This window comes from Dermacentor silvarum, chromosome 1, assembly GCF_013339745.2.
Source record: "Dermacentor silvarum isolate Dsil-2018 chromosome 1, BIME_Dsil_1.4, whole genome shotgun sequence".
Classification (NCBI taxonomy): Eukaryota; Metazoa; Arthropoda; class Arachnida; order Ixodida; family Ixodidae; genus Dermacentor; species Dermacentor silvarum.
Window position 1 is genome coordinate 299096381 of NC_051154.1, and position 12478 is coordinate 299108858.

At 46.7% G+C, this 12478-nt stretch overlaps 2 protein-coding genes across 10 annotated transcripts in view; one reads left to right on the top strand and one right to left on the bottom strand.

Annotated features, from left to right (window-relative positions):
• LOC125942958 (uncharacterized) overlaps positions 1-12478 on the bottom strand; it is a 773958-nt gene that overhangs the window by 120248 nt on the left and 641232 nt on the right. The gene's annotated exons all lie outside the window — the stretch shown is intronic.
• Positions 1-12478, top strand: part of LOC125942222 (uncharacterized) — a 343209-nt gene that overhangs the window by 72295 nt on the left and 258436 nt on the right. For 2 of the 9 annotated variants that reach the window (XM_049660381.1, XM_049660380.1), the window contains exon 4: positions 5804-6000. The exons of 6 other annotated variants lie outside the window; for them this stretch is intronic. In XM_049660381.1, coding sequence (XP_049516338.1) covers positions 5804-5998 — 195 coding nt within the window. In that variant the 3' untranslated portion in view covers positions 5999-6000. The remainder of the gene's footprint in view (positions 1-5803; positions 6001-12478) is intronic. One more of the 9 variants, XM_049660379.1, reaches the window with a different exon arrangement.

A 12478-nucleotide genomic window follows, 5' to 3' on the forward strand; every position in this document is an offset into this window, starting at 1 on the left:
GCTTCGTTGTATTGATATTTATTGCCACAATGGCAACAATAGGTCACGTTTGACGAACGTTCAGATTTGACGAGAGTTTCAGCGAACGCGGATTGAGTTGCCTAGAGGAATTTATAGCTCAATCTAATGAGAAGTGGCCTTCCTCACAGAGAATTCTGTTTCCAAGTGGAAACCACTCTAACTATTTTATTTCTCTCTCTCTGTCGTATGATAATAATGACTAAGAACTAAGTAGACGGAGAACTTGCCGTTGGCGTCGATTGTGGCAAGACTAAAAACCGCTGTGATGGGCTTAGTGGTAGTGGCGCAGCTTTGCAGGGAATTACGTCCGGAATTCATCGCGGCCCCAGATAGCAATACGCATTGAAGATACACCTGGTATATTCATAATGATCATCACAAGCAACATTTCATTGTCTTTGAGATTGAAACGAGTTGCTTTTGAATGAGAAGCATACGATCGAAGCGTTAAGTACGATGAACCAGTGCAGTGCGCAAGATTATGGTATATATAAATGTGGTAAAGACAAACGTAGCATATCGCGCGATTTTGTTACACGTATTAGGTAATATTGCTAAAGCCCGCAGTGCATGAGAATTCATATGCATTTTGGGTTCTCTCTTCCGCAAGGCATGTAATTTGTGCAAGGTTACACAAGTCTAAGTTTAGCGCAAATGACAAAGCCGTGTACGCAGGGATCCCTCGTAAAATATTCCTTTTAAACAATGACGCTAGAAATAGTGCGTCCTTTCTTAAAGGAGAACTGCAATATGCATATATGCCTGTGACTATTGCATGCATGCATGCAGGTGCCCATTCAAGTACTATTCTAGAACGTTCAGTGGATATCCGACGCTGAAGTCCAGGGGTCACTCCTATGACTTCCTATCTTGGACGTGGGACTTCAGTACTTGTTTGGAATCTCCTTAGGACAATTGGTGTTACCTGAGGCCGTTTTTATCGCCGAAATTGATCGCCCGAGAGTACGTCCCCTGTAGCAGGGACTGCTCTGTCGTGTTTCCCTATGGACGTATGTCACGTCATCTAACGGAGGCGTCGCGAAGTCTGCGTACGTCCTCCGAGATGCGTGGCGCGCCGTCCAAAACGTGTTTCCGGCTCCCCTCAATCGCTTTCGCCGCATGCAGCCAGCAAAAGCATTGCCTTTAAAATCAGCATCAGTTTATTCAGAGGGCACCTCCACTGAGGCGTGGATTCGGACTGCCCGCACGCAAAGCGTCGCATAGTGTTGGGCTGCTGTGCTTGAGGGACCAGTGTTAGGCGGGTTACATTTTTTTCACGCCCAGCGTAAATAAATTTTTAAGGAACTTGGTTATTATTTTCACTCAGAAAAGGCCAGTGAGAGAGCATACAAAGCGCAAAGTGGCTGAACTTTGATCCCCCAAAATTAATGCTAATCGCATAACCAGCTGGGATCAAGGCACGGACCATTTTCCAAAGATCGGGGTATACGGGTGGTAAGTTCCTTAACTACGGGAGATTGGCTAAGAAGCAGGCGGTTTCAACTATGTTAATTAGAAATTTAATAAATACTAAATTTGCATAGCAGTCATTAGAAAAATACTATAAGAAATTTTGAGATAAAATAATTTTGACATAATGAAGTGAAATATTAGGAATAATTCGTAATTCTAGAAATTCAGCAAGGTTCTCTTTTTGTATCTCTAATTACGCGCCTTCGTCAGCCTTCGATCGTCGTCTTTCTTTTCCACGTCATCGCGAGCCAGCGAGCACGCACGCATCGTATCTAGGTAAGGCTGACTAACTTAGTATAGACTACTTAATTCTTTTATTATCGGTTCGTTTCACATCTTCAATTATTTATTTCTTTTCCTTTAATTTTTATTACTTATTTATTTCTAAACAAATTTATTTTAAATTTCTATCATGATACCACCCGGTTCGTGGCCTATCCCCCACAGTGGGTTGTGCCATTGATTGAGGCATCATCATCATCATCATCATCATCATCATCATCGTCGTCGTCGTCTTTCTTTTCCACGTCATCGTGAGCCAGTGAGCACGCGCGCATGCTGGCTCGCTCCACGGTGTTCGATTCAGTGCGGTTCCGTCAAATATTGAAACCTCCAGAGCAGGCCGTGGACGCGTGCAGTTCCTCACCGTCGCCGCGACTTACGCCAACAGACGACAAGCGCCACCGTGTTTTCGGCAGCCCTCCCGGTAGAGAGCAGTGGACCAGCGACGGAAAACGACAAATGTACTTTGCTCCTGGTCTCGACCAACAGCGTCGAGCCCATGTCGGACAGCGATGCCCGCACCACCTTCTCGAAGCACCGAGAGTGCGTGGCTGCCCAAGACGTGGCCGCTGTGCTGGACGACGGCCTCAAGGCGGTATTTTGTGCCGCGTGTGCACACTTCGTCATGCACTGCCCCAACCTCGTTTACGAAGCGTCTTCGCGCCTCACGTGGACCACTGGTGCAAGCCAGCCTCCGGCGAAATTCGGCCTCCTGATACTTGCTCAGTGGTGCTCCATAAGAGAGCCCGTGGACGACCAGGGCCAGCGTCGACGCTGCGAGCGCTCCGTAGGCAATACGCGAGGTAAGACTAACTGCTTTCCACCAAAAACACCAAAGGCCTGCAGCAGCCTCATTCAATAACTTTACTCCTTGCCCGACTGCTGTCGAAAGAGACCTAATAAATGCATGAGCGCCGGCCGGACCCTTCGGTCACGATTGAATTAGCCGAAAAATGAAATTAACGGGAGTCAACTTAACAGAAGTCGACGGTATTGACGTTCTTTCTAACGAGGATTATCTGCATAAACACATTTCGTTAAAATCATGTTCAAAGTACATGATGTTGTATGGACAAGAAGTTAAATAAAGCTGTATACTTCGTTATATTCAGAATTTTATTATAGTGAAATTAGTTATCTGAAGCTTTAACTGTATATTGAAGTATTTCTATGTAACATGGGACTTCATTGTTCTTATAACAGAGTTCAGCTGCACTTTTATCGGAATTAAAGAGCATGGCCATGTTTACGAAAACTTGACCTACATTCCACGCTGCAGGGAGGACATTGTAAGTGTCATCAACCGTAACCGTGTGGTCTGGTGATCTGTGGCGAGACTGGATCTGGAAAGACCAAGCAGGCTGCCCAGTTCGTCTTTGAAGACTACATCCGTGGGGGCAAAGGCTCCAGGTGCAATATCGTGGTCACCCAGCCAAGGAGGATTGCAGCATTCTCCATGGCAAAGCGGGCGGCTCTCGAGCGGCATAATGAGGTTGGTTAATATATTTAAGTGAACCTTTCTTTGTCTCTTCTTTCGACTTTTGCACTGCTGCTGCTGTCGCTGTCTTGCACGCCACGTCGGTTGGTGCTTTATGGCAGGAGCGTGGCAGAGGGGAAACGCGACATGAAAAACTCATTTCAACCTTTCCATTGCACTGCCACTATGACGGGCGTAATTATCGGATACTCCCCCGCAAAAGCATTCCAGAAGCTGCAGTGTTTACCTTTGTACTAATGTGCAACATTCCAGACGAACAGGGAGATAGAAGGGTAGAGAAGAGGTAGGGAAAGGAAGCAGAGCATGGGGTAGAACCGACGCAGTCATGAAATGAGTGAATAGCAACCTTGCTACTCTTGGGTCACAGCCCACATACATGGGGGGGAGGGAGGGAGATGAAAAAGGTGACGTAAGAAGGTAAAGAAACGCTACTACTACACACGACAGCGGTTGCGGACAAACTGGATAAATTTAAGATCAATGTACGGTACGTTTGTACTGTGTCTGAAAATAAACACCATGCAAATTTGTCTTGCGAACAACTGACGCAGCGTGTTCAGACGCAAAGCCACTTTAAATTACCGTAGCGTCTAGGCGTCACTACAGAAGCGACTACACATCAAATCAATACTTCTGTGCCCACCACGGCAGCTTTGCGGCGATGGCGTTTCTCGTGGTCGCGGTTTTGATCCGACTGCGGCAGCTGCATTTCGAAGGGGATGAAATACAAGAACGCTCGTGTACTTAGATTTAGGTGCACATTAAAGAACCCCAGGGGGTCCAAATAATCCGGAGTCCACCACTACGGCATGCCTGATAATCTGATAAATCTGATAATCAATATGATGATAAACATAAATTAAAGTTTACCACTTCTGCCACGATGCCATGGCCACGCATCGTGGCCACGCTGCTTAAACCACGCCTTAAGGCGAAATTTGCAAATAAGCAAATTTCGCACCCCAACTTTACTGCAAAAATTTTGGTACAGGCTATATTTGCAAAAATATGGTATCCTTCCTTCATGACAACATTAAATAACTGCAGGAGTGGTACTGTTAAGCAAAAGTGTTGTACTAGAGAATTTTTGACCACAAAGTATAATTTTACGGTAGATCATTTGCGGTACAATAAGCTGACATTTTTTTTTCTTACCTCTGGTTGGTAAAAAAATTGCACTTGAATTCGTATACGACTCCGCACTTGGCTTTCATTACTTCAATTTCTTTTTCAATAGTAAACTTGCTATTCGCACACTCCTAGTCATAACCAATGACGCGGCATGGGAACATTCTAGTATGCAGTTTATTCTACCATAGAGCATATACACAAAATGTTCATGCCAGCTGCTCTTACGCACCCTTTCACGCACCGTAAATTTTCTCAATAGCCGTTGCATCTTTCTCAGAAATAAATAGAATGAACAATACTCATAATCCATGCTTATGCTGCGTCTACATGCTTGTTTTTTGCATCCTATTTCGATATTTGTGGTTACTAAATTAAGAGGTAGCAACACAATGACAGCTTTGTGGTTGCCACATTTTTCGCCCAGCTTTTCTTATAGAGTTAGTATACTAACTATGTAGAAGGAACAGCTAAAGTTTGTGAGAAAAAATAATTAGCCGCTCTAATTGCCGAGTCCTTCCACAAAGGGGTTCAGAGGTGAACAGTAGCAGTGGGTGGCATTTACCCTTCCGCCTACCGTGCGGAGAACCCTGAAGTAGCTCAAAATATGTTTATTCAACGGGCAAAAAATGCAAATACAACCGCCGATTGATTTTTTCAGATGCCACGTTTTTCGCACCTGTACGCTTACTAGGACTCCGTCACCTACCCCTCTAACAATGGAAGCCGAGACATTGGATGGCGCACAATGTGCCATTCAGTTTTTCGGACACAATCCGCATCCGTTATGGTGCAAACATGGCTTATGTTAACAAACTTGCCGCCACATAGCAAACTGCGACTCTGCCTGCCGACTGTCATGCAAGGAGCACTGGTTAAGACTAGTGACAGGTAGTATGGTTGCGATGAACATTTGCCACTGGCTGATGAAGTGGCTGCAGGCACATTGTGGGCAGCTCTCCAACATTTATACAGCGTTTAAGTTAGGTGGCGCTCATGCACAAATTATACTTTTCACTGCAGATCGGCTTCAATGCAGGCCACTCACTGTAGCGTCTTGTACTGGTATATAATATTGTCATGCCTGTAACTAATGTTGCAGTTTTATATCACGTGTAGTGCACTTTTATGCAATTCATTATCTTGAAACGCGTAAACAGTATTGACTCGTAAGGCATTCTTTCATAACTTTTTTTTATTTCACTCCGCAGCAAAAGTTTGATCACTGCATCCTCTTTTTATGCTTCCCATGCCAAGCTGTGGAGGTTAGCAGACATTTTGCAATAAATTTTGCTATTGTGGAACGCAGTTTGAAAGTACAGCTGTACGTGATTTTCTCCTTGGTGCAACATTAAAATGAAAAAGCCAACGTATTGAACGAGATAATTTTCATTCCTGCAGCTGAGCCACACCGCCGGCTTCCAAGTCCGTCTCACGAAGCAGCTGCTGACGAGCCGCGGAGGCATACTCTTCTGTACAGTCGGCATCCTGGTGCGGCACTGGCAGCAGAACGGCGAACTCGTTGACGAGGTCCATGAGCGTGACGTCTCTACCGACTTCCTGCTCGTGAGGTGCTCTCCACCAACAGCACACTGAAGGTAGCCTTTTCTTCATTCTTGTAGCCGCATACCTTCCAAACCTCCCCCATTGTTTCGTAAGGTTTACGCATTTTTACGAATGTCGCCGTATTCACCCGCATTATGCTCACAGCGCCCACGTTCGCCATCAAAAATTAGAATTCTTTTTGCGCGAGTAACCATCGCAGCCTCAAATAGCTGCAGCGACGGTCGTCTGTCTTTTCCAACGTCATTGTTGACATTGAATAAGTTGGGCCAGAGTCACTTTATCATCTAGTCACTGTAGTTTCAGTTGCACTTTTAATAAGTCAACCATGGATTTTTAATAATTCGCCCTTAGCGAACACCTTTCATGGCACACATACAGTCGAACCCACTAATAACGATCCCACATATAACAATCTATTGGTTATAACGACCACATTTCAGTGCACTTATGAAATTCCGTCTCTGCATGTTGAAACTGCTTCCAATACAACGAATATCTTTTTTTATTATCCGTGCTGTTACAACTAACGCTTTGAACGCAGTGATGGTAATAAATGTTGCAGTTTCACCCGAAAGGCGAAGCATCAATTGCGATACCAAATTAGTAGAGAGGTACACGGTGTAGGGATAGCAGTTTTGTCGGCTGCATAAACTTCGACACATTCGCTTACTAACTTAATTACAAACGTGGTGTCTGCGCGCTCAAGCAAACATCAATAGATCACACTCGATGACCGCAGACAACCACTTTCAAAACGCTGGCGTGAACAAGCGCGGCCCCCGCAGCGAGCGATGGTTCGTATGGTCTATCGCTTCAACGGAAAGTGAGCGGCCGAAAGCACAGCGCATACAAAGGTCAGAGCCGTCTGGAGATAGCTTTCGAGATATGATGCGCGCGACAGCCCGCACCGGCGCAAAGTTCGCAGTTGTACGCGTGGGAGATTGCGTCGCCAGTGCCCCTTGCGCCTGGTTGCAAGATACGCAGCATTGTGTCGCTCCCCCCCCCCTCCATCCCTCCCTCCCATGCCCCCATGGCCTTTAGCGCTACGGAGGAAGTCGGATTTGCTCTCCGCCGTTCGTTCGCTCTCCGTGAACGCACGCGTCCCTCGCGCGCTCTCACTCGCACATACGGCGCGCGGCGACGATTTTATCGCTCTTGGTCTTCATACGGAACCTCACGACGGCGACGACGACGGCAACGCCGATGGCAGAAATCCGCTTGAAGTGTCCATACAAATGCAATTGCAATAAAAGAGAGCACACGCGTGAAATACCAAAGCGCGTAAGCGCGACCTAAACAGGGAGCACGGCCGCGCTCGCCCCGCTTCAGTGCAACCACGATGGGGATACGGCCTTCCACATGAGTGAGCGACCGCTGCGGGTGGATTTCGGAAGCAGTGAGGAAGCTCACGCATAGTCACTCGCTTTCAAGGCACGCCTTCACGGAGGAAGCGTACTGCTTGTGCAGCATAGCGCGTGGCGTGCACCGGTGCGATATCGGATGAGACGATGGCTTCACTCTCGTTTTCACGCTATTGCCCGTGCATCACCGCGTGCATTACGCCTGTTTCAACCACTGATCTCCACTATGGAGGAGGTCAGTGGTTTCAATGCTTTGGAACGACCCTCTGTCTTTCCACCATGGGAACAAGGGCCGCTCAAGCCTTCCTGTCAACGCGGCCGCAGACGGCGAGAGCGCTGCACCATGCGCTGCTGCCACGCAATGTTGCAAAACATGAGCATGTACTACACCGTTATCAGGAGATCACGGTTCGGCGGCGCTTCATTTACCGGTTGCCGATTGCTGATAATGGTCCGCGGTAATCTATTAAATTCCACTGGACAAACTGTGCCTTATTCATCATCATCATCAGCAGCACCAGCAGCCTATATTTTATGTCCACTGCAGGACGAACGCCTCTCCCTGCGATCTCCAATTACCCCTGCCTTGCGCTAGCGTATTCCAACTTGCGCCTGCAAATTTCCTAACTTCATTATCCCATCTGGTTTTCTGCCGACCTCGACTGCGCTTCCCTTCTCTTGGTATCCATTCTGTAACCCTAATGGTCCACCGGTTATCCATCCTACGCATTACATCGCCTGCCCAGCTCCATTTCTTCCACTTAATGTCAACTAGAATATCGGCTATCCCCGTTTGTTCTCTGATCCACACCTTCTCTTCCTGTCTCTTAACGTTAGTCCTAAGATTTTTCGTTCCATCGCTCTTTGTGCGGTCCTTAAGTGTTTCTCGAGCTTCTTTGTTAACCTCCAAGTTTCTGCCCCATATGTTAGCACCGGTACAACGCAATGATTGTACACTTTTCTCTTCAACGACAGTGGTAAGCTCCCAGTCAGGATTTGGTAATGCCTGCCGTATGCACTCCAACCCAATTTTTATTGGGTTGGTGCCTTATTATATTATTGGTGCCTTATTATACAACGGCAAATGCCCATAAACTCAGATGCACTTGACCCTGTGCCAGCCCCTCACTCATAGCATTTCTATCAAGCGATAAGCTCAGACTGGGGGTGGTGCTGCAAAATTGTCCTCCCTCGCTGTCCGCAAACCCGTGCTCCGTGCGACTGCGAGGCTGTCTTTCCCGCGAGGCTTAGACGTCCAGCGGCTGAGGGTGTTTTACAGGCGAAATTTTGCAAGCAGCACGACAGGACCACAGTATTTAGCACAAATTCAAACACATATACTTAGATTTAAAAAATAAACGCTAAGAACCCTGATTTTTCCCGTACAGCCAGCAATATATTCGATTTGTATCTAATACCTTGTTCTCGAATTAAGTACGGATATTAAACCTATAATCAACGGCAAATCACTTCTGCAGAATTCCACAAGGTAGAGGAAAGTTCATGAAAGCTGAAATCGTAGCTTCGTGCTGCATACAGGTGGATGTCAATTTTTCCTTTCATAAATTCTATATTATTCAAAATTATCGAATATTCGCGCACTCCTTCATGTCCCTTCTTGCAGCACTCAAATTCATTCCTTCAGTCATTATATACCTCGAACATCACGGGAGTGAAACCACCCTTTTTAACCGTTGTTTTCATCACTGATAATTCCTTATTTCGTGATGCATTGGTCAACATTAATACTATAGTGCCGTTTCAGTGTGATTGTTTACTTGTTTTTTTTCTGTTTTGATATTTAATGTGATCCTGGCAAAGTTTTGTGTATTTCAACATTTGCTCCTTATTTTTCTTCTGTAATTTATGTCATATGCCCTGTAAGCCACTCTTTTTTTCATCCAGCCGGTGATTCTCATGAGTGCGACAATAAATACGGAGAAATTTTCGGAGTACTTCGATGACGCTCCTTTCATCATGATTTCGGGCAAGACCCACCCGGTCACCAATTCTTTCTGTACGACCTCGTTTCAGAAAACATTGTGACCGCCGAAGCGTTGCAAAAGGTAGTGGCACCAAGGGCTGTACAGAAGTTCTGGCAGTTTGAAACGCTTTCTATTGCTGGGTCTGTTCTCAACTGTCACGCCTTGCACAACTTCATCCTGTTGCCGTCTTCCATGTCTGCTATACATAGTTTTAGTCCCTAGAATAACTAAAATAGCGTCATTGCCCCTGCTTCACCTATTTCCTCTCTGTGATGATAATGACGATTTCTAAGGACATTGCTTTTAAATTTGGTCGCAACAGTCACCCAGCCTGTGTAAGCTACTTACATGTTGTCATATCATCATCTAGCACTGTGCCTATCTATGCCTTGTACCAATGTCCCTATCTAGCAGCGTGTAGGCTGATCGCACCCACTCAAGAGTGCCGATCATCTTGCTCAGATCACGATTAATACACCGTGAGCACATTGGTGAGTCACTGACAGCATCCTAAACGAGAGAGAAAAAAAAAGACTTCAGCTCCTGGCTGTTGTGTGAGCCCCACAACATGCAGTGGCAGCAAGCAGCTGTGCAAGTGTGGTCGAGCGGTGATAGTGTTGCCAGGTCACGGCCGGGCTCGACTGGCGCGCGCGCTCGCTTCTTACTGCCTTCTCATCCGTGGGGCAAACAATGGGAGAGGTTCTCAGCACGTTTAACCAGCGCCGACTGCCAGCGCCGACTGATAGGGGCGCTGCGACCCTGACCCTTCCTCCCCTTCCCCGCGTGCATGCGCTTGCCTTCGCGCTCGCACGATCGTTTTCCCGCGCATTTTATTGGGTGCTCTGTCAGTGTTGTTCAGTATGCATTAATTTGTGGGCTCCTGAAGACGGTCGTGCAGCCTTTAGTAGGCGCAGCCACAGCCAAGACTTGGCGTCGTTCATTGCGCATCGGTATATAACTGCTGTGTGATGGTGTGTTGCTGTGTTCCATATTGCAAGTCACGTTCCGGAAAATGACACGGTGTTTCGTTTCACCTGTTTCGAAGCAATGAGTTTCTAGCCTGAGTTTCTAGCGCTTTTCGACAAGATAGTGTTGTTGTCTTTTGTTTTGTTTTTTCGATAGAGCCTCCGAACACCTGCCATCGCAGGAAGAGCAGTCCAGCCCTATTTACAGCGCGCTCCCATCTTGAGCTGCCCTGAAGGTGTTGACGACAGCCATGCGAGACGATCCGCAAATCTAATTGCCGAGAACATTCTGAGAATGCTCCTTGTTAATCACTCAAACCAAATGACTGACGAAAACGACAAGCCTTCGACCTATGTACACAAGCCGCCAAGGAAACCCTTTAGATTGTAATTGTGAATAAGATACTTTTGTGGAGCTACTGTGTCCGCAAGAGATTTTGCATGAAAGTATGGCAACCATTGTATTACCCTTGTCACACGGCACGTGTAATGTCATTCGCAGCGAATGAGATTAAGTGTTAATGTCATTTTTGCTGCTTCTACACGGGCATAGTGAATGACATTCACAGCTAATGGCATTCGCCCATTAAATGAGCTTCCCGAACTCATTCACGTGCGACTTGTGTAATCTCGACGACAGGGGCATGGCGATAAATTACAAAGATGAAATGAAGTGTAATATATTTTCTAATAACTATCCAATGTTTACCATTGTAATGCTAAAATTATATTGAAAATATGTAATCAAGAAGCACGATTTCTATGGTCTCGTAATCATAGCAGTCTGCGGATAAACATTGCCATCAATTGCGAATCCCATTTTGTTTACCCATGTAGATTGGGAACGCAAGACTATGGTGACTAGCGCCGTAGCAAGACTGCAATGACATTCGGTATGACTGTCATTTACTGTAAATGACATTACATGTGCCGTGTGACAGAGGTATAAGTGCATACGAGCAATAAATATTTTTTTTCATACCTCAAAATGCATATGCGTTTGATGGCGGAGAGCTGTTCTCCCGGCGCATGCGTCTCCATGTTCCCCAGTGAATTTAAAGAAGCTCGATGTATTAATACGGTTACACTGCATGCATTTATAAGAAGCCTAGACGGATCATTTACGCGTCCTTAACAATTAGGCGACTTGTTCTTCAATGCACGGTGAGGTAAGAAGCGCGCCCGAGCCCATCTTCCAGCGTTGCGCGCGCTGCACAGATCGGCTGGGAACAGCTGAGCAGGGTGAGGTCGCAGCGCCCCCCTCCCTCCCACCAAGCAGCGGCGATAGGCAAGAACTAGCCCCGATGCGAAGGTCGTAAGAAGCGAGCGCGCGCGCCAGTCGAGCCCGGCCGTGGCCAGGTTTGGTTATAAATAGCCAAAATGAGCTATCGAAAACAAATTTCGCCGTCGACTTCGACGAGTTGGCTATGTGGCTACATTTGGGCTACTGAAAATCTGACGTGGCTTTGTTTGGGCTATAAAGGGCGCCCTAATCAACGCTCCATGAGGGGCTCTGATCGAATAGAAACAAATATTGAAGGCTATGTTGTAGCTCACTGAGCCGGCAAGACGCGCCTGTGCGTGTGAGCGTGCGCGAAATGCCATCCGCCCCATCTCCCCCTCCATTCTCTGCGCCGTTGTCTGAGCCAGTGGCTTTGATCTTTGATGTACTTAAACTTACATCGCGCTACACCGGGAGACACCCGATCCCCGGGCATCGAGATGAGCCTGGAAGTAGAGGGTTTTTTACAGTACACTGTACTAACATCGGTATGCTCAGAGAGCAAAAAAATAGGGTCGGGTGATCGTGGCGCCGACATGAAAGAAGCACGGGTAGATGACACGCTCCAGTGTTTTCACGGCCTGGGCTTCTTCGTGAACTATCGCGCCGGGCACAGCTTTCGACCTGCTTCACGTTTCTCACACGTAAGCTTTACTGCCATTTTCTTTTTCCTGCGAGATGAGTTTTTATTTGTGCTTACATTAGAGGATCATTTCTATAGGTTAGACTTAAGACCGAATCCTCCTCGGAGACGAAAATCGTACCATGGGGAAGTGGGCCAAGTATGCGAGAAAGTATAAAAAAGAACGGGAGCAAGACCCCGAGCCCAAAGTGGATCCGGGTGCGTTTACTTATAGATGGTTTGCCCGTAACGTGACAAATGCAGGTACTTATTGTGCTAATATCGAAACAAGTTT